Source organism: Buteo buteo, chromosome 2 (genome assembly GCF_964188355.1).
Source record: "Buteo buteo chromosome 2, bButBut1.hap1.1, whole genome shotgun sequence".
In the NCBI taxonomy this organism is placed as follows: Eukaryota; Metazoa; Chordata; class Aves; order Accipitriformes; family Accipitridae; genus Buteo; species Buteo buteo.
In genome coordinates, this window is record NC_134172.1 from 21,435,237 (window position 1) to 21,461,140 (window position 25,904).

The 25,904-nt window shown below is 37.0% G+C and overlaps 1 protein-coding gene across 8 annotated transcripts in view; it reads left to right on the top strand.

Annotated features, from left to right (window-relative positions):
• Positions 1–25,904, top strand: part of NEBL (nebulette) — a 275,776-nt gene that overhangs the window by 210,307 nt on the left and 39,565 nt on the right. For 2 of the 8 annotated variants that reach the window (XM_075047916.1, XM_075047851.1), the window contains 12 exons: positions 1,324–1,431; positions 2,996–3,100; positions 7,063–7,170; positions 8,155–8,265; positions 11,183–11,293; positions 13,530–13,640; positions 14,314–14,424; positions 14,672–14,782; positions 15,287–15,391; positions 18,565–18,657; positions 24,111–24,203; positions 24,585–24,676. The exons of 2 other annotated variants lie outside the window; for them this stretch is intronic. In XM_075047916.1, coding sequence (XP_074904017.1) covers positions 1,324–1,431; positions 2,996–3,100; positions 7,063–7,170; positions 8,155–8,265; positions 11,183–11,293; positions 13,530–13,640; positions 14,314–14,424; positions 14,672–14,782; positions 15,287–15,391; positions 18,565–18,657; positions 24,111–24,203; positions 24,585–24,676 — 1,259 coding nt within the window. The remainder of the gene's footprint in view (positions 1–1,323; positions 1,432–2,995; positions 3,101–7,062; positions 7,171–8,154; positions 8,266–11,182; positions 11,294–13,529; positions 13,641–14,313; positions 14,425–14,671; positions 14,783–15,286; positions 15,392–18,564; positions 18,658–24,110; positions 24,204–24,584; positions 24,677–25,904) is intronic. 4 more of the 8 variants (XM_075047860.1, XM_075047870.1, XM_075047879.1 and 1 more) reach the window with 4 other exon arrangements.

Sequence of the window (25,904 nt, forward strand, 5' to 3'; positions counted from 1 at the left end):
ATTAATGAAATATTTGGCTTCGTGGCTAAGCATAATGAGATTGTGTAAGCTAAACCATGTTGAGAGTCTTTTGAGGCAAGGAAGAACTAAAAAGGAAAAAGAAAATCCTTCCCACAACTAAAGCTGAGAGAAAAATAAATTTTGAAGGACATCGTTTGAGGTGGTTTAACCACTTTATCAGACATTCATGTGGGAATAGAGAAAAAAGGAGTACGGAAAAAGCCACCTCTTTATTTAATGCAGAGCGTGGTAAATTATAATGGATGTTGCATAGGCTCAGATATCAGGTGTCTGACTAACATTTATGAAAGCAGCATAATTCAGACTGAGCTTTATTCTCCTCCATTATGGCCAGCTGTTGGAAAGAAGCAAGGCATGTGTGCAAAGTCTCCAGATGTTTGATGATTGCGCACAACAAGGGGGGCAAAGGAGGGAGATTTACTGTTTGTTTGATTTCATATTTTCAGATTCTGAATTCAGTTCTTCAGCATGTTTTATGGAATTTTTGTGATTTATTTACTTTTAATGCCATTGCCTCAACATTTATGTATTGCTCGCTTCCTCTTATATGAGTCGTCGTTGCCCCTTTTTCTATTGAAGAAGAAGAAAAGAGAGTGAAAGTGATAGCAGACAGTTGTTTAATTATGCTTTCTAACACTGTAATGAGGTGGGAATTGTCCTCAAGAAGGGACTGTACTACAGAGAGATTCCTCGGGGTCTCGTGGGAAATTTCTGGCAGAATTAAAAATAGACTTGGGGGCTCTGGTGACAGCCTAGCACAGCGTGAGTGACACGTGGACCTGGTGGTGGGAAGATGGCCGAGTGGGAAGTTTGATTCTGACTTCCCACTTTCACGTGGTTGAAAAATTTACAAGTGATGTATTTTACAAGTTTTACAATTTATTCCTCTTACAAATTTTTTTTTTTGTTAAAATACATTTATGATCTTAATTATGAATTGAATGATTCTCAGCGAGTAGACTATTATTACTAGTCAAACAGTTCTGGTTTATTTGATTACTCAGGTGAGTTATATGGTTTTGTTCCTGTTTCCTTTTTGTAAATCCTTCAGCACCAGTAATCACATATGACAATCTTAAAATTATATTTTAATTTCAGTAAAATTCAGATACATAAAAATGACTTTGAAACCAGCCCAAGACAGTCAGAGATGTGGCTAAACTGAGCTGCTTTAAACATCTTCATTGTTAAAAGATTTATGGATAATGCAATGGCCTTTAATAAGCTCCTTTGTAGTCTGAATTCTATGTACCTTCTTTAAGTGCTACATGTTAATATTAGATGTGTTTGTTCTGGTGGAAGGTGAAATACAAAGAGCAGTTCAGTAAGGAAATGAAGAGCCACCAGTACAATCCTCTTGACAGTGCTTCCTTCAAGCAAGCACAGATTGCATCCACCTTGGCAAGTGATGTAAGTGAATTTGCTTTGTATTTTACATACATTTACATCCTGAAAAACTTAACATTTGTTCTCAAGCAGAATTTCTTCTTCCATCTTATGATTACTCTGAGCAGCAGTCTCTGCTATACAGTGTGTCTGTATAGCAGGTACAGCATGTTGTCCATTTCTTCTCTGCTTCTGACAAAGCTCTCCTCCAAGGGCCTGCAGAGTTTTTCATAACCATTTTAGATGAGATTCATCTCGCTTAACTTTGTGTGTCAAAAGTTGTGACTGCTTACTCTGAGCTAATTGCCTTGTACTCGGTTCCTTTGTATTTGGGAAAGAAATAAACAGATCTAGAGGGCAAGTCTTTTGACCTGTTGCAGATGTGTGTCTTTAGAGGAGCAAAGTGCTGGCATCTCTCCAGTGGTTGTAGAAGGAGGTTGCATGAGCAGCTCAGATTTGGATGTCTACCTTTTAGACTTCATTCTGCCGGTTGATCTTCCGACTGGTATTAGAATGTACAGCAGTTGCTAGATTCAGCAACGGGTGCCTGCTGCTGGAGCCAGGTTTGGGAAAACATCTATATCAAGTGGTAATGCTGTTGGGATGATCTATTTAACAGTGTGTCTAATGCTAAAAACGTGAGCTCTTCTTTGAGGCTGTGATCCCAGATAGCCAAGAGACAAGCCTTCATTCTGTAGTCCTGTGTTTCCAAAGTGTGGGGCACAACCCAACAGGAACAGGAGAGGCCGGCTCTGGGAAGGGTCCAACAGAATATGTAATTGTTTCCACAATCTAAATGTTTAGTAAAAAATTAATTGGAGTAATTATTATTATAAGAGATATGCAAATTGGGTATTGTTGATTTTAAGTTTGCCTAAATCAGTGAAGAACACGATACATGTGTGGAGGTGACTAAAGGTATTGGTTTAAAAGATTTATCATCCAAGAGAGGTAAGGTGGCTAGTTTTCTTCCTGTAAAGATGGGCATCCAGCTATCAGAAGTATGGAAAATCCTACTATAGGCTAATAGGAAGTTATCCTCTGCTACTTCAGTAAGTGATTATCTTTTGCCTTAGATGACTATATTGCTTATCTTTGCTGAAAGCAATCTGTATTAAATAAAATGTCCAGGAGGACTTCCCTTTAACTGTTTTATATACAACTTTTTTATCTGGACAGTTGGTGTAATTCTTGAATCAAAAGAAAAAGAACAAGAATCAACAGTGTTTAAAATGAGTAAACTCAAAGTACTGAGGAAGATACTCTTGATTTAAGTTTTGGGAGGGGGTGGGGGGAGAATAAAAAAGAAAAAAGAAAAAAGAAATAATAAATAAAGTGTGATTTTGTTGTAAGTGTCCTTTTTGAGGAAAAGTTTGAGTAGTTCCCAAATACTTGCGCAGTAGAATTAATGCTTTATTGATTTTTTTCTTTTCCTCCAAATAATAGTAAATGACCACCATCTAGTGGCTGGTAGAGAGCGTTCAGGCAAGCACTTAGTGCTTTCTGTTTCTGGATGGCCACGCTGTAATATGAAGCTGCGAATTATTTTGTTAATCTTTATTTTACATAACCTGAATTCTCTTTCCAGGTGAACTACAAGAAAGATTTGGAAAGCCTACATGATCCAGCCTCTGATCTACCAAACCTGCTATATTTAAACCATACTTTAAATATCAGCAAAATTCATAGTGATGTAAGTTGCCTTTATAAGAATGATCTGAAAAATATATGTAGTAAGGAATGTAGTATGTATAGTCACTGCAGAATACATAAATTTTTGGTACTTGCTTTATGGTCTCGTGTAGTAGACTGTAGGGTTGTAACCATAGTAGTTGGGGGATGTAGTGAAGAAAAAGGGGCTTTTAGGGAGATATTTCAGTTATTAGAACAACTAATATACTAGGTAAGAATCACAAAGACTTCTGGTACTTGAGCATTTCTTCTTATATGTCTGAAACCTTGTCTGTTTTTTCCTTTGTTGATCTAAGATACTTCTTTCCTTGCAAATCTTGTTTTACCTAAGGTCTTACTGCTGACCATTATGGTAGTTTAATATTTGGACTTCTGCCATAAAGAGCCTCTTGAGTGCTAGCTTCCCTTAGAGCTCCTCTGTCTAAACCTTCTTTCCCTCCTAAATGTCTCAGGATTCCTACACTGGATCAGGCGATAGGCACATACTCCCTTCCGCCACATAACAAGACATGCCCCTTGATGGGGCTGGTGGTCTGACATAGGATAGTGATGGGGATTGAAATGGGGAGGAAGAGGCAGGAACCCCCCCAGCTTCTCTGCAATGCTGAAGCTTCTCTCCTGCTCCAAGAGCACCTATGCTACGTGCGTGATGCTTGTAGGCTGGTTAGCTGCATTTGTCATCTTTACTCCAGAAACCACGGAAGGTCCACAACTGCTGTGGAAAGGTGTGAGCCGGTGGTGTTGCAAAGGAAGATTGCTCACAGTTGGCAGGCCGTGAGTGCTTCACACAGAGTTAGCCCTAATGACTAGGAGCATACTGGGTCATATTCTGAGTCAGTGCCTGCTTATGGAAGCTTATGTCTAAAATAAACCAGCCTTCTCATCTGTATTTGATTTTTATGTTGCTCTTAGGTGAATTGAAGCTTGCTTTTTATCTGTCTCACTCTGATATGTGAAGCTAACACTGACTATCCCCTATTGTATGGGTAATAAATGAGTTGATAGCTTTCACTTCCTGCATTCTTCATGTGCATTTTGGCCTAACTCTAGTTTCCTTTAGTCTAAGGTAAGATTGGCATTCTTTTTGTTGATTAAATGAACACCCTCAGAATGAACTTCATCAGTTTGTCTTCTTATCTCTAATGAGATAGAAACCTGGACTTTTGCTTGAGGCAGCTCGCTTCTTGCAAAATTTATTTCTTTCTATTGCCCAGGAAGGGTTGATTCATATTGTCTATGCCCTCTTCTGAGGAATCCGTAAATACTAAGTCTCTGATTTTTGCATTGTCCAGATGCTGGTGGATATTTTTCCTTGCTGTGAGCAGGAAGAAGAATGCTTTGCCAGTCCCTAAGGTCTCCACTAGCTATTTGTCTTCTACAGAAATCCCATTTTCAAAATCCTTCTCAGATTTGACCTCCCCATGTCATCTCTTTGATTTTAACATGGCTTACTCTCCTGCCTTTCTCCATGCTTTTCCAATACCTTCTTTGTATTGTCCTCCTTGTCTCTCTGCAGCTCATACCAAATCTTTCTTGAAGTCTGCTTCCACTGTATGAAACTGTCTTCCTGACTGTGCTGTTAACTGATTTCCAAAGACTGATGATATTGTCTGGTTTTTTTTTCCCCTCTGAAACAGAGAACTTCTTGCTAATTCCCCAGTTTTGCTGTTTTCCTGTCGTATACCTTTCTCCTTGAACTTTGTGCTTCTCTTCATCTTTTGCATAACATAGCTACACCTGCTGCGGTGTGTCACATTGGAACCTGTATGGTTAATTAAACTCAGAAACTAATGTGGTTGATTGAATTGGTTTGCTGATTGACCTATAATGTAGAAGTGTATGCAACTTTGTGAAACACATGTACTATAATACCAATGCAAAGCTGTTATACAAATCAGCTTCCAGGGGAATAAATTCCAACAGTTAGGAGGAAAGCTTGATGGGCATGTTTGGACACAAATAGACTGATTTTGACAGGTTGAACTCATCCTATTTTCATTAGTTTGATGAGGAAGAGAGTTTACAAGGTGGAACTTGCCCCTCTTGGTATACATTTAATTCTCTTTGGCAGGAACGATGGAGACATAAAATTTAAAACTTCGATATATGTACATCAGCTACTTTATTGTTTTGCACATTTTAAATCTGTTCCTATTGCAGAGACTTTGAGATGCTAGTGAACTACAGGCTAAATAAAAAAGGAACTTAGATGTGTTTCATTGTAAGGGACAGGGTGAATAACTAGGACTTAAGAGACTGAATCTGGTGCCTGTAGTTTAGTGTAGCAAAAGGTTATGTGATTTACCTCATTTATTTTATAGATTTTTTTTAAAACTTTTATTCCATTAGTTGAGGAATGGAGTAAAAGTGTGAAGTCAGTATCTGTAGATGGGAGATAGTTTTCATTTGTTCCACGACAGAAGTGTTTTTTTGTGTGGCATTTATAGTTATTTCCACTAGGAGGCAAACGCAGACCATCATATGTGTTCCTTTGCACTTCAAAAGTAAAGAATATAGTTTATTTTCTACCAAACATAAACATTTGACTTTTGGATGAGCAGGACAAGCATTTTCTCAAGGAACTTAAAAAAGTTATTTTTTTATTATATTCTTTTTTTAATTTCATCACAATATTTTAAATTCAAATTTAGCAGTAGAACTCCTGAGTTGCAAGGCCTAAAATATAGTTTCTTTTATGCTGCTTCTCCCGTAGTTATTTTAAAGGGTATTTAAATTGAAAAACCTTCTGGATTTTGTTTGTGAAAACATTCTTGGATATTTTTTGTTTCAGTATGAAAATAAGAAATCATTTAAGCAAAACAAGGGCTTCTATCATTTCACCCTGGATACAGCTGAACAAATCCATCACAAAGAAAGTGCAGTGCTTCAAAGTCAGGTATACACAATCATAAATACATCTTGCAAAGAGAAAAATGCAGCATTCTAACAGTGATTAAATGAGGCACAAAACTGCACGACCGATTACAGTGATGTACAGTGCGTATTCAATCAGAAGCACCCCATGAGGAGGGAGGAGAGGTTTCTGCAGGACCCAAACCTATTGCAGAAGCCTGACAGTGGAAGAGATTCTTAAGACTTTTCTCAAATTCAGACATCACTATTTTTGAAGAGACAAATAAATCAAAATGTCATTACTCATTCTGAATATCATCTTTTGATATGTAGCTATTTGCTTTTCTTTAGGGCTTGTGTCGAACATTCCAACATACCCTACACCGACTGATTGAGATGAGTAATGTGTTTGCCCATTTTAATCAGAATTGTGTGTATGAATGAGTTTAGAAGGCTTCTCCAGGTTTCCAAACAAAGTATATTTGCTTTGTGAGTTAGCATAAAGTTATATGTTGGTGTCTTAACCCTGTGTCCTTCAATGTGATTTTACTGCTAGCTTTAAGGTCATGGTCACCGGTAGCTGTGAGGGGAATGCTGGTGCAAGACCCGACCCTGCCGAGGCAGTAGTTTTCCTTCCCTTTTCCCTCCCACAGGTGCAAACAAAAGTGCATTTCAGAATGGTGCTCTTGAGCCTGAAAGAGAGACCTGTGTGCCTGGCTGTGAAACAGATTTTGTTGTTGTTACAGTAAATTTGTTGTTTAGTGGAAGCATGACAGGGGATCCTATTGAAAAGCTGCCAACTGTTCAGACATAGGCCATTCAGCCAAAATCATGCCATTAGTTTAAGGATTGTGGTTGATGCTCCTCACTCCTGCTGTCTTCAAAGTTCACCATTTTTAAGTCTGACATTTTGAAGCAAAGGAATAAATGACTTCAGAAAAAATTCCTTGTCTAGCTGCCCTATTTCTCCAACAGGTTAAATGTGGGAGGAGTCTTCCAAGTCAACACATCTAAGGAGTATGAGTAAGACAGGATTTGTCTGTTGCCGTGGCAAGCAATCAGATCTCACATTCTCTCAGCTGTTAACAGCCTTTATTTTAATTTTCCTAGGTCAAGTACAAAGAGAATTATGAAAAATCTAAAGGCAGATCAATGCTGGAGTTTGTGGATACACCAATGTATCAAGTTTCAAAGGAGGCTCAAAAGATGCAAAGTGAGGTTAGTAAAAATGTGTGCTTGGATTAGTAAAATTTAGTTCAACAGAGAAGCTAACAGACATCTTGTACTTGGGCTAAGAAATTGGATGAAGCAGATCATAAAGGTTTTATAAATTAAGTATATGGTAGAATTAGTACTGAGTAGTTCTCTGCTATTCTGTAGCTCAGTTCTTCCTTCAAATTTGTTTTTTCTCAGAAGGCTATTGGTGCTCACGCTAGACAGAGATTGTATGTAGCATCATTTAAGTGAGAAGAAGCTCAAGAGGTCGTCTAGATCAGAGATTACTAACTTTTTTACTTTTGCCTTTAATTCCATCTTTAATGAGGGAGGGTTGTCAGGTGGGAGCGAGTGAAGCTGCAAAGCCCAGTCTGACCCTGTGCCTTAACTGGAACGTACTCCTGTCCGTTCAGCCTGGGGAGCTCAGCATAGGGGGAAGGAGTGTTCCCAGGCTCCAGAACAGCACTGGCTGCCCTATGCCAGACCATGTTTTTCTAACTTTTTTATTAAAAACTTCCAATGGTGGAGGTTTCGTGACCTCCCAGGCAATCTAGTCCAGTGCTTCACCATCCATCCTGAGAGTGAGTATTTCCCTGTGTCTCCCTTGCTGCAGTTTGATTCCATTATTTTTGCTGTGTGTCATGGCAAACAGATGATTTCATCCTCTTGGTAGAAACTTTTATGTGTTTAAAACCATTACCTTGTGTGCCACTTGTCTTCTCCTTTCTCTACCAAGCAAACTGTTTCTGTCATAGATCAGGTTAAACATTTTCTTTGGAAATATCAAACATACGTATTTTTGTCTAAATTATGTGTGTCTTGTATAGATAATCCAGGTAATGAAATGAGTAGTAAAGTTGCTTATTAATGTGATAACTAATTAATTTATGGCATGGCTCATTTCTGGGTCTGTTTACAGTGTTCTTTCTGAAATATGCTTGGAAATGCACATGCGTGTACCACTTATTGTTGTTTTTGCTTCAACAGAAAATATATCGCAAAGATTTTGAAGAAGGGATCAAGGGAAGACCGTCAATGGATTTAGACAAGACCCCGGAGTTCTTGCATATCAAACAAGTCACTAACCTTCTGAAAGAGGTAGAGGACTTTTATTTCTTTTTTTTTTTTCTTAAGTTGTAAATGAACAATAAGCAGCATCAATACAAGCTCTTGAGTGTTGAACAACTTACAGTTAACTTGATAGCTAAATACAAAAGTGACTTCACGAGTAAAAATTGCCACGTGTCATTTTATATTCTGAATAGTCCTGTAGTAAGAAGCGATACTTTTTGAAGTTTCCTTATAAACATAAGGAAATGATAAAGCTCAGCACACCTGAACCAGAAAAACAGAGTTAAATGAACAAATCAGATGACTCTATAGAAAATGGATCATTGGCCGGACATTCCCTCTAAGGACCTCAGTTTTGGAATTTGTTCCTCCCCTGGGCTCAAATAGCCCAAATTTGGTGACTTGCCAGGCATGCTGCAAAAGACATCTGTTTGATAGGGGTTTGGAGAGGGCCTGGAATTTTCTTTCCAGATACATGAAGGGGTGGAAAGGAGGATTTCTGTTGGTGTCCAGATGGCAGTTTTTCCTTTTGAGTAATTATTTCAGGTTTATGATAGTCTGTTGTGGTTATATGGATGGCTTGAGCTGTGTGTAGTCACTTTTAACTAATTTAATTGAAATAATTATCTATCATACATGTTATGGATGAAAATAAAGCAGACCAAAATTCCATAATATAGCTGTGATATTACATAATCTGCTTTAAGCAAATTTTGTTAGAAGGTGCGGGTTTTCTGTATGCCCACTGTTTCTTTAAAATTTGTCCAATATTCTTCAGTTGTATGTGGCATTGTAAACTAAATCACTTTTTTTTCATAACTGAGAATCCTTCTATCTTTAGTCTTTTTATATTGTTATTCAAAACTGTTTTCATGTTAAGTTTTGAGTATTGGTTGGTTCTACAGATTAGGCTTACTGTTTGACCAAATTTAGAAGTAAATGTTTCTAGCAACATTCATGGTTAGAAATATCAGGGCTGCTAGATATCCTCCATTTGAATTTGGGAGCCAACAGTGCCTTGTTTATATTTATTGTATTAAGAATTGATGTTTTCACTGTGGTCTAGATGAATGAATTGAGGATGCTAGAATTAAAAATCCATGAGCCTTGTTCCTTTCCTTGTTCTTTAAACAACTTATCCCAGTCTATGCCAGATTTCATATGGGTAAAGAAAAGATTTTCTTTGCAGATGTTTCTTCATTATTCATCCTCTAATAAATAATTTATTCTGATAAGCTTGGTTGTCAGGTAGACAAGTCTCAAGCTAGGTCTAGTTTGTGCAGTACCATGCTGTGTGTACATGTCTCGTGTGCCTACTGACTAGGGAAAAATGCAAATGCTTGCATTTCATTGAGTTAATCTTGCTGCATGCTGAATGTCCACAGAAGTGGTTAGTGCATGCAGAGTTGCAGATGTGCTGTGGATGTTCATCTTTAAAAATTTTGATGTAACTTCCCTCCATAGTGCTACATGCATTAAGATGTTCCCTAATTCTTACCTCCTCAAGTTTTATGACTCATTACTTAGGGAGTAAACCATGCTTGTAAGCCAGAGGGGAAGAATATAAGAAAATAGAAATGGTATTTTAATGCATAACTGCATGAATTTCATACTATTTTAGATCCACATTCAAGGAACAGATTCCAAAAGCAAAGATTACGTGGGTCAAATTAATTATTGTCTTTCAAGATTAGGCAAAATGAAGTATTTCTTCATAGTCAGGGATGTAGCTCAGTATTTTTGCATGAAGGTTCATAATAAACTTTTGATAGATACTGTATGAAACAAGAAGGAGAACCTGGAGTTATTAAAAAATTAATTATTTATTCAATTACTTTTTTTTTTTTTTTTAAGTGCTAGCTGTGTTCCAGCTTATTCTGTTGCTGAATAAGCAATTGTAGACAATTCTGCAAATGTTTCACATTTTATAACAATAAGAACTTTCTTCTCTGGAACTACATTCACAACTCCTTCAGAAGAGATAGCTGAATTTAACAATTCTAAAATAATAGAAGTTGTTTCTTGCTTGTTGTAGGACATGCTTCTGATAAAGAGAAGCTTCTTTAAAAATACCTGGTTTTCTGTTGTTTAAATAAAGAGCTTATCCAGAGACAAAGGTGCTCACTGTGCTTATGACATTTAATACGTGATTAGGAGTATTAATTCATGTCTATATAAATCCTTCTGAAAAACATTTTCTTCAATGTTGTTCTAGTTTCTTTGCTTAAAAAAGCCAAACCAAACCTGGAGATGGGAAGAACAATTAAAAGTCCTTACAAAACTTAAAGATCTTGAACTTCAATAGACTTACATCAGCTCTCTAGGAATTGGGAAGAGGAAAAAGAACCAAATGTCGGCAGGCAGGTTCTAGTGTGCTTTTAATTTTATACTGAACATTTGAGTACTCTGGAGGCTGCAGTTGCTAAATGTTGATAGATCAAATCAGTGCCGTTTCTGAGGGGCACAAAAGTAATATGGTAGGAATATTGCTTCTACATTATAATTCATCAAGCAGTTGTTTTAACAGGTCCTAGTATAGTGTTCAGGGCATCCGTCCTGATTATGATGCCATTAGTGGAACAACGGTAAAAACTGCAGCACAGCATATATTGGTCTGTAAAAGCAAATGCTACTGCAGTTAAAATGTAGAGAGGCAGCTGAGGCTCCTAAACAATGTGCTAGCGCCGTATAGGAAAGGACTATTTTTCAAGAGCACAATGGGAAAATACTTGACTACATTAAAACCTTTTCACTTTTCAACATTGTACCTTTTGATTTCATAATTTTCAATTCTATTTTAACTCTGAAAGCTGTACTTCTGCTGATTCATATTTCATAGAAATTTCAAAGAGACCCTTCAGATATTTAATAAGTGGCATTTCTTTTCAAGATCTTGCACACAATATTAAGTGAGAAATCTCTCTTTTTTTTTTTTAATCCTTAGAAAGAGTATAGAAAAGATTTGGAAGAAGGGATGAAAGGAAAAGGAATGACAGTGTTTGAAGATACACCAGATTTGATTAGAGTGAAAAATGCAGCTCAGATACTAAATGAGGTATGTTATGCTAGTCAAGGTTATTGATGTCACAGAAAGTTCACTCTTTATGTGGTGCTCGAATGAAAATATTCAATTCTTTTTTCTACATAATCTACAATGAAATAAATAAGTATTGAAGCTAAGGCTATTTTTGTTTTGCTTTGAGAATATAGAAAAGCTCTGGAAAAAAAACAACTTATGACAAATCTTTCAGATTTTCAGGCAATTAAAAGGTCAATGGAAATTGTTAGTGAGGTCAGTAGACACAGCATGTAAAACTGGGTTCATTTTTCCATCTATTTATTTGTTCAGCTAGTATAATTAATACTGTAATGGAAAGAGAGTTGACCGTTAATGGACTTGTAAAGAAAAGTCAATGAAATGATTTTGTGTTTTTTGGAATCACTTACCTGTTGTCTGAAAATAAATATTGGTAATGACTGCCAGACATGTTGGGAAGATCTTTTATCCAAACAAACTATTCTACTTGTGAAAACCTTCTTCCAAAAGTAGAGTTGCTCCTGAAGAAACGGATTTTCTTAAGCTTGCGGTTCATCCAATGCAAACAGACACGTGGAGGCTCCTTCCAGAGTATATTTTTAGAACTGAACTTTGATATTAACTGTGTTGGTCTAAGTTGGTCTGGAAGCACCTAAGTGTGCGATCTGCTGCATTGCGAAGGGCTGGGAGTGGAAGACTCCTTGATCTGTGTACTGTCTCTTGAAGACCACCCTGGGGAGCTCTGGTGCTTGGCAAGCCTGTGTGCTCAGCAGAGCTGCAAGCTCCAAAGCTGGGATGGCTGCAGCTCCTGTAGATGAACTCGCACAGGCTGTCTGGGAAGTGGCAGTGGGGCTGGAGAGGGTGGGGAGGGAAGTTGAAGCTCGTGCTGCACGTCATGCCTTTGGGGAGTCATTCTTCCAGAGTAATACATATATTTACTTTAGATATTTATATATTTTAGATTCATTTAATATATGTGTGTGTGTATATTTATGTTTATTTGCACGCATATACACACATAGCCATAAGAACCAGAGCGAGTGCCATACATGGGGCCAAATCCGACCACTGTAAAGAGGTGCAGGAATATATAGCTGTAACTCCCAGGATTATATTTTCCTTGGTGTTTTACACAATATGAAGCTGGGAGGAAACATCTGCCATTCCCCCTTTAGCAGAGAGGAAGTGAGGGATAATGTCTTCTCTCAGGTTAACTTATACTATTTGCAAAAAAACTGTGGTTTGCAAAGTAGAGAGGCGTTTTACCACGTTTATTTCCACATCAGGGTGAGACAGAGATGGAAGACTGAAAGTCTTTTTGCTCTTGTCCTTGTAAGTGTATTGCACTGAGTAGAAGGATATTTTCCTTCTCTTTTCTAACTAATGTATAGCCTAAAAATAATTAACAAACCAGAAAAGTAAGAAGAAATTTTTTAATTATATGTATTTATTTTGACCCCCACCTGTTTTCCACAAGCAGAGAAAAACTAGAATAAAAAAGAGTGATTACTACTGTAGTAGCAAAAATAGCAGTGCCTGAGAATCTTTTAATTTATTAAAAAAAAAAAAGTACAACTGTTGTATACAATATTTCAGTATTACATTTTAATATCATTTACTGATTAACAAGAAATATATCCTTGCTTGGATAAGCTGAAGATGAAATATTCATTTTGTTTCCTGGTTATTGGTTATTTATAATTTATGTTGTGAGGAAAAAGCAGCAATCATGGATGAGTACTGCCACTTGCCTAATGGCTGTGGTTCAGGAAAGACCTATTCAATGAATAAATTACAACTTCCTGCTCTGAAAGTTCACTGGAAACAATTCTGTGTGGTATTAAATTTCTAACATGTAGTCTTTTCATAAATAAAATATTTTCTTACAAGTAAAATGTGTTTCGATTACGCTGCCACCAAGTACCAGCTTATTATACTATGGTCTGCAGAGCTAAACTTCTTTACCTTAGAGGATAATTGTAGCAAGCTGTATGGACTGATTCCCCCCACCCTCTGCCAAATTAAAAATTCAGTGGTAGAGTTCTGTACATTCAGTGAATATCTCCTCAAGTTTTCCTCCTGTAGTTTGTTATGTATTTTCCTGACAAAAGCTTACCAAGAGTCTTGAGAGTTGTGACTCTGAATTTGAGATTTTTGATTGACTCTAAATCTCGAAATTGGATCTCTTGTGCAAAAATCTACCTGTAACTCTCTGGCTATTATGAATATAATGTATAAAGTTTTATCTTCACAGAAACAATACAAGAAAGACCTGGAAACTGAAATTAAAGGGAAGGGCATGCAAGTTGGTCCAGACACTCCTGAGATAAGAAGAGCCAAGAAAGCTTCTGAAATTGCAAGCATGGTCAGTACTGTAGCTGGTGCAAGCTTTTCGTCTGACAGAATGCAACAAATTAATTGACGGTTCCAGGAGGTGACCAATCCAGGCAGAAGCAATACCACAAATTTCACCAAATACCTAATCCGTTGAGCTGCATAGAGTCTAAAAGTTGCATAATCAGCATTCGGGGGAAAGTTAAGTTTTCCCAGAACTTTGACTTTTCCATCATCTTTTGCAGGTTGCACTTGTTCCTCACGAACCACGCCTGGCCTGGGCTGTGTTCCGTAGCTGCGGGCCTACTGCTTTTAGGTCTGAGTAGCTGCTTGTTTAGTTAGGGCCAAATGATAAACAGAGTTAGAGAGATGCCAAAGGGTTATGACCCCAGTCTTGCAAGGCGCAGCTGAGGGAGAAAGTCTCGCCTACATGTGTCTGTGATTGTGGCTGCCGAAGCTGCAAAGACAGGTAGATGTGAAAGGCTACATCAGGTTTGAAGTAAGCAGCCTATTAAGAGAATTTTTTAACTGGTCAGCAGCTACAGCATAGGTGTCTTGTAGGTAGGTCCTACACAGGTAATGCTGTTGAATCAAAAGTTATTTGGTGTTTTAAGAATGCCGTTCAGTGGAATCGCACAGATTAAAGGAGGAACAATGTAAGAATTTGGCTGTCAGACATGTATTTCCATTGCTATTCTTTTCAGAAAGAATACAAGAAAGACTTGGAGAAGGAAATTAAAGGAAAAGGAATGGGAGTGGGCACGGATACTCCTGATATACAACGAGCCAAAAAAGCTTCTGAAATTGTAAGCCAGGTGAGTACATAATGAGTCTCTTAAGATTACTTTGGAAGTAAAACACAATGAGATGTTAAAAGCATAAAATGTTCTCAGACATACTTGGGCTAAAAGGAATAAGCAGTGCACAATAAAAACATTAAATTAAAGAAATTGAAGAATTTATTTTAAAGCCTCACCAGTGCTATAAGAATAACTTTGAAGACAGCATGTACAAATAACTGTAGAATTAGTTATGTTTTTTTTTTCCTTCTTTTTTCTTCAGAAAGAATATAAAAAGGATCTGGAGACCGAAATTATAGGAAAAGGGATGCAAGTTGGCCCATATATTCCTGAAATACAACGGGTCAAAAGGGCTTCAGAAATAGCAAGCCAGGTAGGCATAGTTCAAAGGCTGAATGTTTTAATTATATGTAACAATGAGTGCTTGACAGACATTGCTCAAAATACTACTTCTGTAGCTCTGTAGAGCCTTTCACACCTGTATTAAATTAATTTACATGTAGTAAAAAGTCTTACTGCCTGATTCTTATTTGTATTCAGGTGTGCCATGCTATGTAAATTGAATTTAATGGTTTACATCCACTTGCAGGTGTTTTTACATTACCGAATGAGAAGGTTATATATATCCTGACAGTGAAGGGAAATAGTACAATGTATATGAGAATATATTACATATATATATATTATATATTTTCTGTGTGGGACACAGTGTCAGATGTCCCACACAGACAATGATAACAATAGCATGGACGAGAGAGGTTGAAATAAATACTGTACAAGGATGTTGAGGCTTATCAGCAATAAGCATCTTTTGTTGCATTTGGATATTCTGAGCCCAAGAAAGCAGGAAATAGACATTTTAAAATTATTTTTTCAGAAGATGTACAAAGATGAAGCAGAGAAGATGCTCTGTAACTATTCTGCTGTCCCAGACACTCCAGAGATGGAGAGGATAAAAAGTACTCAGAAAAACATCAGTTCAGTGAGTAATAGTGCTCCTCTCTTTGCTTGCAACTTCTCAGATATTTTTCACTTTAAATATGCTCTCTTGTGCTGCAGCATGAAATAGGGAACTTATGAGTAAATGTCCTTTAAACCATTTGCATAATTTTCCTGGCAAAAGCTGTATCACTCATTTCTTTCAGTAAAAAAAAATACCCAGCTTTTCTAGGTGTGACACTTATTTTGAATTGCTAAACCACTTATACCACCTTGCCAAGCCACAGTTATTTTTAAATGAAGTTGTTTTTTCTTTTTCCATCAAGCCCCAGGAAGTACTTTATTTAAAAGGACAAAAAAATCTAAGGCTTGTTACTGTGCATATAAGATTTTTCATCTGTTTCCTATCATACGTACAGAACATCAAGATTCAAGTATAAAATTAGAACAGCTCATGTTTCATAAACTTATATGTCTAATGATTTTAGGTTATAACTGTATACTGGATATATTTTTTAATTTTATGCTAGATTTAAGTTTCAGTTTATCCCTAAATGTAAGTTATGAGCTTAGATTTCTAAAATTGCCCAGTTTGGGATGCATTCAGTTCCATTTCCTTTTTGGGCTCATTAGTTCTGCTGTTTGTAATTCTGGCTTTGCTTGTAATAGAGGAGAGGAGGAGTAAATATAACCTCCGGAACCAAAGGCTGTCCAGTTGGTGTCTGTTTTTTATGGCAGACTAAGTAATACTAATAAAGGCAGTGATTTGAGAGAGAGGAATATAAGTTACTTAAATATTTTAGTATTATCTGACACAGATGTTGTTCTTTAACTTAGAGATATTCTCAGCTTCTCCAACTCTGCAGACGTACAAGGTCAATTAGTTTCTCTCAGAGGTGTTTACCTCCAGCTATCCCGTATCACTGCAGCTTCACTAGGGGAGTAAGAGCCTGTGGGGAGAGAAGAAAAGTCTTTGACACTGCTCTAGGCAGTGGTCTCTCCTGTAACATCTGCCAGCCTTTACCTGCTCCTTTTCTTCCTTCAGATGAGAGCAGTTGAAAGTTACATCTTTCTAATAGGAGCTGTTGACATGCCCACCGGCCCCAATTTTGTTTCTTATAGTCTGTGGCCTCTTAGTTTTGAATGGTGCTCTGCTGCACGGTGGGACAGTGATTAGCACTGTATCTTACGTCACTGGCATCCTAACGTGCTACACCGAAACTCCATGTAACAGAGGGGATCCAAGCTAGCCTCTACTAATGTGCTTTCCTCCCTGCTCCTGTCTTTGATAGCTTTTGATGAAGTCCTCAGATAGGTCAGTGGGTCCGGCAGTGCAGACTCACTAACAGTTAGATACCAGGAATATAATAACTTTCCACTTCTTAATTAAGCCTTGACAAGCCTCTGACACATCTGAACCCCTTGCAGCCCTGTAGGCCAGTCTGAACTTTCAGTGCCAAGGCTGACAATTATTCTCTTTGCTAGTGTACTGGATAATATGAATTTAAGGTATTTTGTCATTGAGGTGATTTGTATTTGCTTTATTTTGTAATCCTTTTTCTGTTTCTGAACTGGATCCTCCAACTGTAGGAAAGCAGTTTATAGCTGTGATTGAATGATCATTTTTTTTCTTTCTCTGTTTTAATCGTTCAGCATTCTGTGCAATTTAGATTATAAAGGTAAGTTACTTTTTACTCAGTTGAGATATAGCTGGGAGCAGCCCCAATATAAAACAGTTAATGACCCCTAATAGGCTTCTGATTTTTGGATTTTGTCTCAAGTATTTTCCTGCCTTAAGGGACAAAAGAAGTGACTAGCCCTGCAGATAAGATCAGTGCTGCTTCTAGCTCACTAGCTCATTTGGCAGATGATTTACAATAGGATATTTATTGCACAGTCATCTCTTTCATAGAAAAATTCCCAGCTCCAACATTTTTTACCACTCCCTCCTTAGTAGAGGAGAAAAGTATATTTTAGTTCAGTCCACTATGTAAATCTTTCTACCTTGTACTGACATGCTGGTGCAGAAGAATTTTCAAGTTCTTACTCTTAAACTGTCTCTGTTCTTACATGGTAAAACAAAGTTCTAAATTGTTAAAGGTTTTCTGAATATATAAAAAATGAGTTGTGGACATAAATAATTCATTCTCCTCTAGAATATTTGGCAGTAGTAGTCACCCTAGGTTACAGAGGGCTTCAAGGAAGTAGGAGAAATGCATCAAGAATGATGTTTTATTGTTTAAGGTTTATTGATAGGAAAAAAAAAAGTTAACTAAATCTTGGTTTAAGAAAGGCAGAAATACTAAATGGTAAAGATTTATTTTACGAACTCCAGGATCAGACTTTTTTTTACACTACTAGCCTGGAAATACTTACTGGAATGGCAACAGCTGTGACACCAAATACTGAAATTCAAATAAAACTTATTTAAGAGTTTTGCATTGTGAACTGGTGCTCCATGGTTATTTAAATTATAGCCACATTTGGAATTTGTGGAGCAGTTATTTACTGTCTCTTTCAGTAACTTTGAATGATTGATTCTACTGATGCGCTTTGTGTTTTATCCTTTACTGAAACAATTGAAATAGAGAGGAGAATTATATAAACAGCATCTGTATCTTTTAAGAACTGAGCTTTGTTTTTAGATGCAGCCCTCAGCTCTCTGGCTTGAACCCAGAAGTAAAAAATCATGTGACTTGAATTGTAGCTCTGACTGTTCTGGTTATTTTATCATGAATATGTCAATTTTCTAGTTTGTTAAATTAGAAATAATAATATCTAATCACTTCTCAGAGTATTTTAAGATCTGAAGAGTAAAAAAACCTATTCAAATCTTGCATGTGCATGCACATTCAATTACATTGAAATAAATGAGATTACTCAAGCATAAAGTTGCATTTGTAAACATTTATAGATTATGATCTAAATTTTAATATTATTTCCAAAGTTAAAACTATCATTACAAATACTTACAAATGTTTGAGGTCAGTCTAAAGGATGATAATAGATTATCTGCGTTACAGTTGAAAACAAACAGAATGTTATTATAGTTACTGATAATTGGTCTGATTTATGAAAAATTCAAGTATTTGCTTTCTTAGCAAGATTTATAGTCAGACCAATTTGGAACTTGGAAAATTGCCCAGCCCTTTTATGAGAACTTGTACTTGCATTGCTAACAGTCTCATAATTACTTTTTCTTTTGGGGAAATGAAGGTGTTTTATAAGAAGGAAATAGGAGCTGGCACAGCTGTAAAAGAGACTCCAGAGATTGAAAGAGTAAAGAAAAATCAACAGAATATTAGTTCAGTAAGTGTTATTAACATTAATTATTCTTATGTGAGTAAATGGTAGTTAAATCTTTTTTCCATGTTGTTTACTAAAAATTCTATGTTGTGATATCACACATCTCATTCAAATAAGACCTCACTGGATTTTGGATATAGAGCTCCATTCTAGTAGAGTTAGAGCTCCACTCTACTATAGTTCTTCTGTGTCCAAAGGTAGAGCTTAAAATTGAAGCATCATGAAAAATAGGAGAAACTTTTAACTAAATATTTGAGGAAAAAGTTTTGTCTTTCAAGAATGAGAAACATGAAGTGTATTTCCCAGTATGAGAGACTGAACAGCAGTTGTAATTTGCAATTTAGAAAGATATCATATCACAAAAAAGAAAAACTGTAAAGTTCCTGTAAAGTCTGCACATATTACATAGGGGTTGGTACAGTTTGCACTTCAAGAAGAGGAAGACTATGTCCAGACTTGAGCTGTGTGAAAAGGTGGAGGGTTTGTGCCTCTTTATGTGCTGATGACAAGTTGATCTGTGGATCTGATGAGAGACTGGTTCTGAATTGATGTTGTTTATCTATGGATGCCTAATGTCTTTGGCACTTTAGTGGGCAACTAAAAATAAAATATCAAAATGAGAGTTTATTACAAGTAGAACATCCTTTTCTGATAAGTACATGGTAAAACTTGGAAAAAAGTGGAAAAGTGACTGCCAAGCAAGAAAACACTTGTAGCTGCATTGTTCACTTGTTTGGAATTTTTGGTGTGGAGTCCTCTGGGGCCATTTTTATGTTTGTCACATGATTTTTCTCATTATTAGAAACTTTTTTTAAAAATAAAATTGAAAGTAATGCATAGACATGACACTAGATTGTGTTTAAATATTAGTTGAAATCCAAATTAGGGACTCTGGACACCTACTCCACTAGAATTTCCTTGTTTACCGGGTAGTGTTAAATACTGCATTTCCTAATTTGAAGATTCAGTGCAAGCTATCATGTGTTCTAAATCCTGAAATAGTGTTTCTGGTTGGAAAGCTGTAGGTTTTCTTGATTTAAGGGTGGGGTTTGTTCATTGTTGTGTTTTGTTTTTTTGGTTTGTTTCCCCCCCCCTCCTGTGCAATTATGTTGGGTTTGTTTTTTTTTTTAGCCAGATTTGTACTGGTGTTCTAGAAACAAAAACTTAATCTCTGTTACCTACTTGATTTCCAGTTGCCACAGACATTTATTTTGAGAGTAGTCACACGCACACACACGTGTGCGCACACACACGCAGAGGCTTATTAGGAGTAGTCTTACTCTAATGCTTTTTCTCAATACCTTTCAAAATGAAATGGAAAAATAGCGTACAGTGCTCTTGCTATTTTAGAAATCCTAAACAGTGGTGAAGAGGGGAAAATGAAAGGTGGATCAGTATGCTAGTAAACACACTTGAACAAAAGCGTATAAAGAGAAACACAAAATGCATTAGTGGTTTAGCGGTGTGATGTAAGTAGCATGGCCTTTACCTTGCTAGTCTGTGTGTAGAGTTAATATTTTACAAAAGGTATTTTATTACATGCAGTGTATTTGAGATTACTTAAGTCTTGTATAATATTTATTAAAAGTGTAGAATGCCAAATTTAAAGGCAATGTGTGAGAAAGTTTTAAATTATATGTCAGTAAGACGGAAATTATATTGTGCCATAAGAGTGAAATTATATTGTGTAATTTACAGGAGTCCCAGAGGAGGGGTAAATTACACCAATTTTGACTCCATTAGATTTAAACATTTTACACATATCTTTGAATTTAGCCAGAAGGACTTAGGACAGCTTTAAAATTGTTTGCTGAGCTAAATAATACTATGGAATGTGAAGCGCATCTGCAGTGTAAAAAAAACCCAGAACACCAAACCAAAATAACACTCACTGTACAACCAAACCATGCAAAAAAGTCCATTGCATCATGTTCTGAAAGTGATCAGATTCTTCCAGATGACTTATATTGGAGGCAAAGATCAGAATGGTCTGTTTTCAAATCCTAAAAACAAGGTGGTGACAGCCAAGGGGATTGAGCTCATCTCACCTGTTGTGGTGATTAGTTTTGAAGCAGCAGCCTCCTAAATAGTTGGAGTCAAGATCTCACAGAACTTTAAAAGCAAACATCAGACCCATGGACTGTAACTGAATCTGAACCAAGAAGCTACAAATAACTAAGAATTTTTAAAAAACTTGTTTATATTGAAGGACAGGCAGGGCTGGACACAGCACCCGGAAGAAGTCTTTTGGGGGAAGATTGTAGTTGTGTTTTTATTTGTGTGAAATCCATGAGGCAACCCCTGTGATATGTCAGTCAACACCACAAAGCTGGGGTCTGATTAAAACTCAAGCAATGGACATTTTGAAGCATTTTAAGGATTGGTAGCACTGCCAATTCTTAAGCTGACCTAATAGTCTCTATTAAAAGACCCCCTTTTCCAGTGGCTTAGTACTTCTGCCAGTCCTAAACTGTCTGAACTGAAATTTTCCATTCCTGGTCTGTGTTTTAGGCTGGTTTGGTTTTATTTATTTATTTATAAATTTCAGCCAAGGCAGCTTCCAAGTATGAGCTTAGAGAAAAACAAGTTGTTTTGTCTGTGTAAAAAAATTTGGCACTCTCCAGAAGTACCATGTCTTGGAGAAGAGAGTTGAAAATTATCTACTAAGTGACATTTGGTACAGTGGATTTGGAAAAAAAAGGCCAGGAGTGAGGAACTGAAAATGTGGAAGGACTTGGTCAAAGCAGATGGGCCCAATGTGGGGAAAGACGGGCAGAGTGATGTGCTCCTGTGTATAGGTGCTTCCTTCCAGAAGAGCTGAAACAGAACCCAAGGTTGTTTAGACTCATCACTCCCTCACTGTCAGTGTGTATCTGAGGTACCCTTGGTGAAATATTTTCCCTTTCTTTAATGATGGTGTCCACGGAGGTAACAAACTACGATTGTTCTCATGGGTTTGTGCAGTCAATCTAAACAAACCACAAGGGGCTTAAGATGAAGGCACACGAAGGAATGTACATTTCTAGTTTTTTAAATCATGAGAAATTGCCTCCTCAAGAGGTGCCTTTAGGGAGTATTATTAAGGTCACTAAGTCAATACTCAAAAGCAAGAACCTGACTTCAAGTCCCTGTGTCTAGACCTGATGATCCATTGCCAAAGTGTATGATTTTATACTTTGCCACAGAGGTGGATCTGCTCTGGTTTTCCATTTTGCAAACTACAGTTCAATGGGAATTCTCATTGGATGCAGGTGCTCTATAATCCTATGGTTTTTAAAATTATGTAGCCAGATTAGCTGTTACTTGTCTGTGCTCTCTAGTAAGAATAGTACCCTTCCTTGTCACACTTCCCTTTTTCCTCATTTCACTGCAAAATTAGTGAATTAATGTGTGTGAAAAACTCAGATGCTTTAGTGAGGAGCAACATAGGAAAGTTCCTGAAGAAATCAGTAATTCTGCAATCAAAGCAGGACCTTAGAGCAGTTAAAGAAAAAACAAAAAATCAGTCATGGTCTGCATGCAAACTACTCTCTAAGTAAGGGTCACTGATTATGTGTAATGAATGAGGCAGAATTCTCTTGAGAAAAACAGTTTTTGGTAATAGATAAAGAAGATTATAAAGCACTTAGGAAAAGAGTGAAGTAGTATAAAATATATTAAAAGCTGTATATGGAGCATATTTGTACAAGGGGCAAAACTAAGGTTACATATAAGTTAATTGTGTAATTTTCTGATTTTTGTGTCCTTGATTTTGCAGCCTTAAAATGTATTTAACAGAAGTTTTGTATGCCACATTAATATAAAACTGTACAAATTGATTCATTATGCTGTTCCCTTGTTCTTAAAGTACTTTTCCTTCCTTGAGTCTTGCTAATGAAAAATGTTTCCACCTATTATGTATCCCCCCCCACTTTTGAATGGTATTGTGAATTTTGGTGTTTTATTACCATTGTAAAGAAAAAGAAAGCACGCTATATCACTGTGTCGTGGTTTAACCCCAGCCAGTATCTAAGCACCATGCAGCCGCTCACTCACTCCTCCCCCACACAGTGGGATGGGGGAGAGAATCGGGAAAAAAAAAGGTAAAACTCCTGGGCTGAGATAAGAACAGTTTAGTAGAACAGAAAGGAAGAAACTAATAATTATAATAACAACAATAATAAAATGACAATAATAATAATAAAAGGATTGGAATATACAAAACAAGTGATGCACAATGCAAGTGCTCACCACCTGCTGACTGATGTCCAGTTAATTCCTGAGCCCCCCCCAAGGCCAGCTCCCCCCAGTTTATATACTGGGCATGATGTCACATGGTATGGAATACCCCTTTGGCCAGTTTGGGTCAGCTGCCCTGGCTGTGTCCCCTCCCAACTTCTTGTGCCTCTCTGGCCTTCTTGCTGGCTGGGCATGAGAAGCTGAAAAATCCTTGACTTAGTCGAAACGCTACTTGGCAACAACTGAAAACATCAGTGTGTTATCAACTTTGTTCTCATATTGAACCCCAAAACATAACACTATACCAGCTACGAGAAAGAAAATTAATGCTATCCCAGCTGAAACTAGGACACACTGTAAAGGATGGTGTGATCTACAAGTATTTTTAATTTATGGTGGCATAAGAGATTTGAAGCTGAATGTGCTGAATACTGGACAGGTATTTAGTAACAGACAGTAAGACACAGATAATGCACAGATTTGTCCAAGATGACCCTTTTGGATAGCATAGAAAATATGATGCCTTTCTTTTTAGTACCACATCCACCTAACCTTACAATTCTTTCTCATTAAGTTGAATTCCAGTTTTGGTACATATGTTGTATAATTGAAGAAATTCTAGTTTTGTGCATCTTTCAAATTATGGAGTCTACCATATCCAAACATACTGCTGTTTAGAAGAGATTAAATGTGGCAAAAGCAACAGTAAATATCTGACAGCATCTTCAAAGGCATCATCCATCCAAACATCTGCATTCTCCCTGGTGGGTCTGTGTGTGTTTTTAGAGAACTTGAATGAGACTTTGAAGTCATCCACCCTTTTAAGAAGGGTGAAGTGTTTGGTTTCTGAAATGGACTGGTAGACTCCGTAGCAAGATAACAGCAAGACCAAGTCATTGCCAGAGTAATGCAGATCTCCAAGTAGTATATGCAGCATCCCAATTATCATGAAGATAGCCACAATCCCATGTGATGTATATTCCCACTGTAAGAGTTTTAGGATACTAGGCTTGTTACATGCACTCTCTGCTGCATTGTATCAAACAAGATGCATTGGAGACCCTAGCAGCCTGTTTCAGAAATTAAATGTAACTGTTCCTTTTCAGGTCAATAGTGTTGGTAGGTGTGGTCTAGCTGTGCAGTATGTGTAAGGGAGAGATTACAAAATGTTTGTTGTGTTTTAGTGCTTGTCTGTATCTACTTTAAATTGCTAATATTTTGTAATATTTATTGTGCAGATTAAATACAAGGAAGAAATTCAGCATGCAACAACTATTTCTGATCCACCCGAACTAAGGAGAGTTAAGGAAAACCAGAAGAATATTAGCAATGTGTGCCCCATTTTCATTGCTTGCACATTTCTCTCTGCTGTATTAAATACGTTTATGCCTCAGTGAATATGCCTGTGTTGTTTGTGCTAGTTCTTGTCTGTCCACAATTTAATCAATTAATGGTAAAATAATAACTCCTTAGCCTTGCACTTTGATTAACATCAATGAGAGTGAAGTATTCCTGTTGAAATACCAATTGTCTGTGTCTGAAATAGAACTGCAAGAGGGTGAGTACTAAGTATTGTGTGGAAAGATGTGGGTGTTTATTAAGGAATGGTGTTTTCCATCCAAATGCAGTGTGCTCTTCAGTGATGTCTAACACACTGTTGTATTTCTGTTACTTGGAAGCCTCGGTGTAATATATTCTGCCTTGTCTGCTAGGTTCAGTACAAAGAACAGCTCTGCAAAGCTACGCCTGTGAGTGTCACCCCTGAGATTGAAAGAGTCAAGAGGAATCAAGAGAATGTCAGCATGGGAAGTTGCTCTCTTTAATACTTTGTATGATTTTTGGGTGCAGAGGATGAGTACAAAGTTCTGCCTCCAGAAGCTGTGCCTTTTTGTTAGTTAGGTGTGGACTTAGTAATGGAATTACATGAAAACCTTCTTTTAGGAAGCAATTGTGAAAAGCCATTGCTTGGTTTGGGAAATGGCATGTGAAGCATCACATATTCGATTAAAGAAATGGCTGCAATGTTTTGAAATTTTACTCTCTGTCTTGGATAATTGCAGGAAATCTTGACAGATATTTTTTTAACAGACTACCTTTTTCCAGCTTTTTTTTTCTTTGCTTTGTAAAAAATTGGCTACAGTTGTACTCAAGCTCCAGCTCTCTTACCTGTCTCTTTCTGGTTCCTCAGTAACCTTCCTATCAGAGTTTAGTATTTAATGGCTGACATAACCATTAGAAAGTCATACTGTTTGCAGGAGCACAGGGGAGAAGGTAAGGGTTTTTGGAACACACTGCTGCCTTCCTGCTTTGCTGAAGTTGTACCTTGTTAGTGAGTCTTTGGGAGACTAGCCATTCTCCTCCCTGGCAACTGCTATCAGCAGCTGTATTTCCTGGGGCTACAAATAGCTAGTGTTTCCCTGGGGTGTTTTCTGCCATGTTCCTCAAATTATTTTAGAGTTACAATTTTCAAGAATACTGTCCTTCTAACTTAAGTGTATGCTATTTATTCCTGCATTTATGTTGCTATATCTAGCTCTCCTAAAATGCACGCTGTTCAAAGAAACCTGTTTTCCCAAGTGATTCAAACCAGTCTGGGTAGTTGTTCTACTCACATCATTGTTTACCTCTCACCAATTTTTGTGTTGTGCAAATTTCATTGGAAAGATTAAATTCTCTTTCGGGTCACTGGAATAGCTTTGGGCAAAGATTCTTCAACTTCAGACATTTCTAGAAACATTAAGTCTTGAATAATCATTTTATCCTTACAAATGTTAGTTTGCACGTTTAATCCATTTGATAGCTTACTGTCATTTTTATAAAATCTTAATTTTTCAGTTGGAATATGTTGATGTGGACAGACCAAAACTGTGTTGTGTGGGAAGACAATACCTTGAACAATACGTATGTTAATGCCACAATGCACTGTAAAATTATAAGCATGATGTGTCAGTACAGTTATCCTTGTCACAAAACCAAGAGCTTATTGAAAAAAAAAGAAGTTTATGTGGAAACGTTTATTTTACATAAAACTA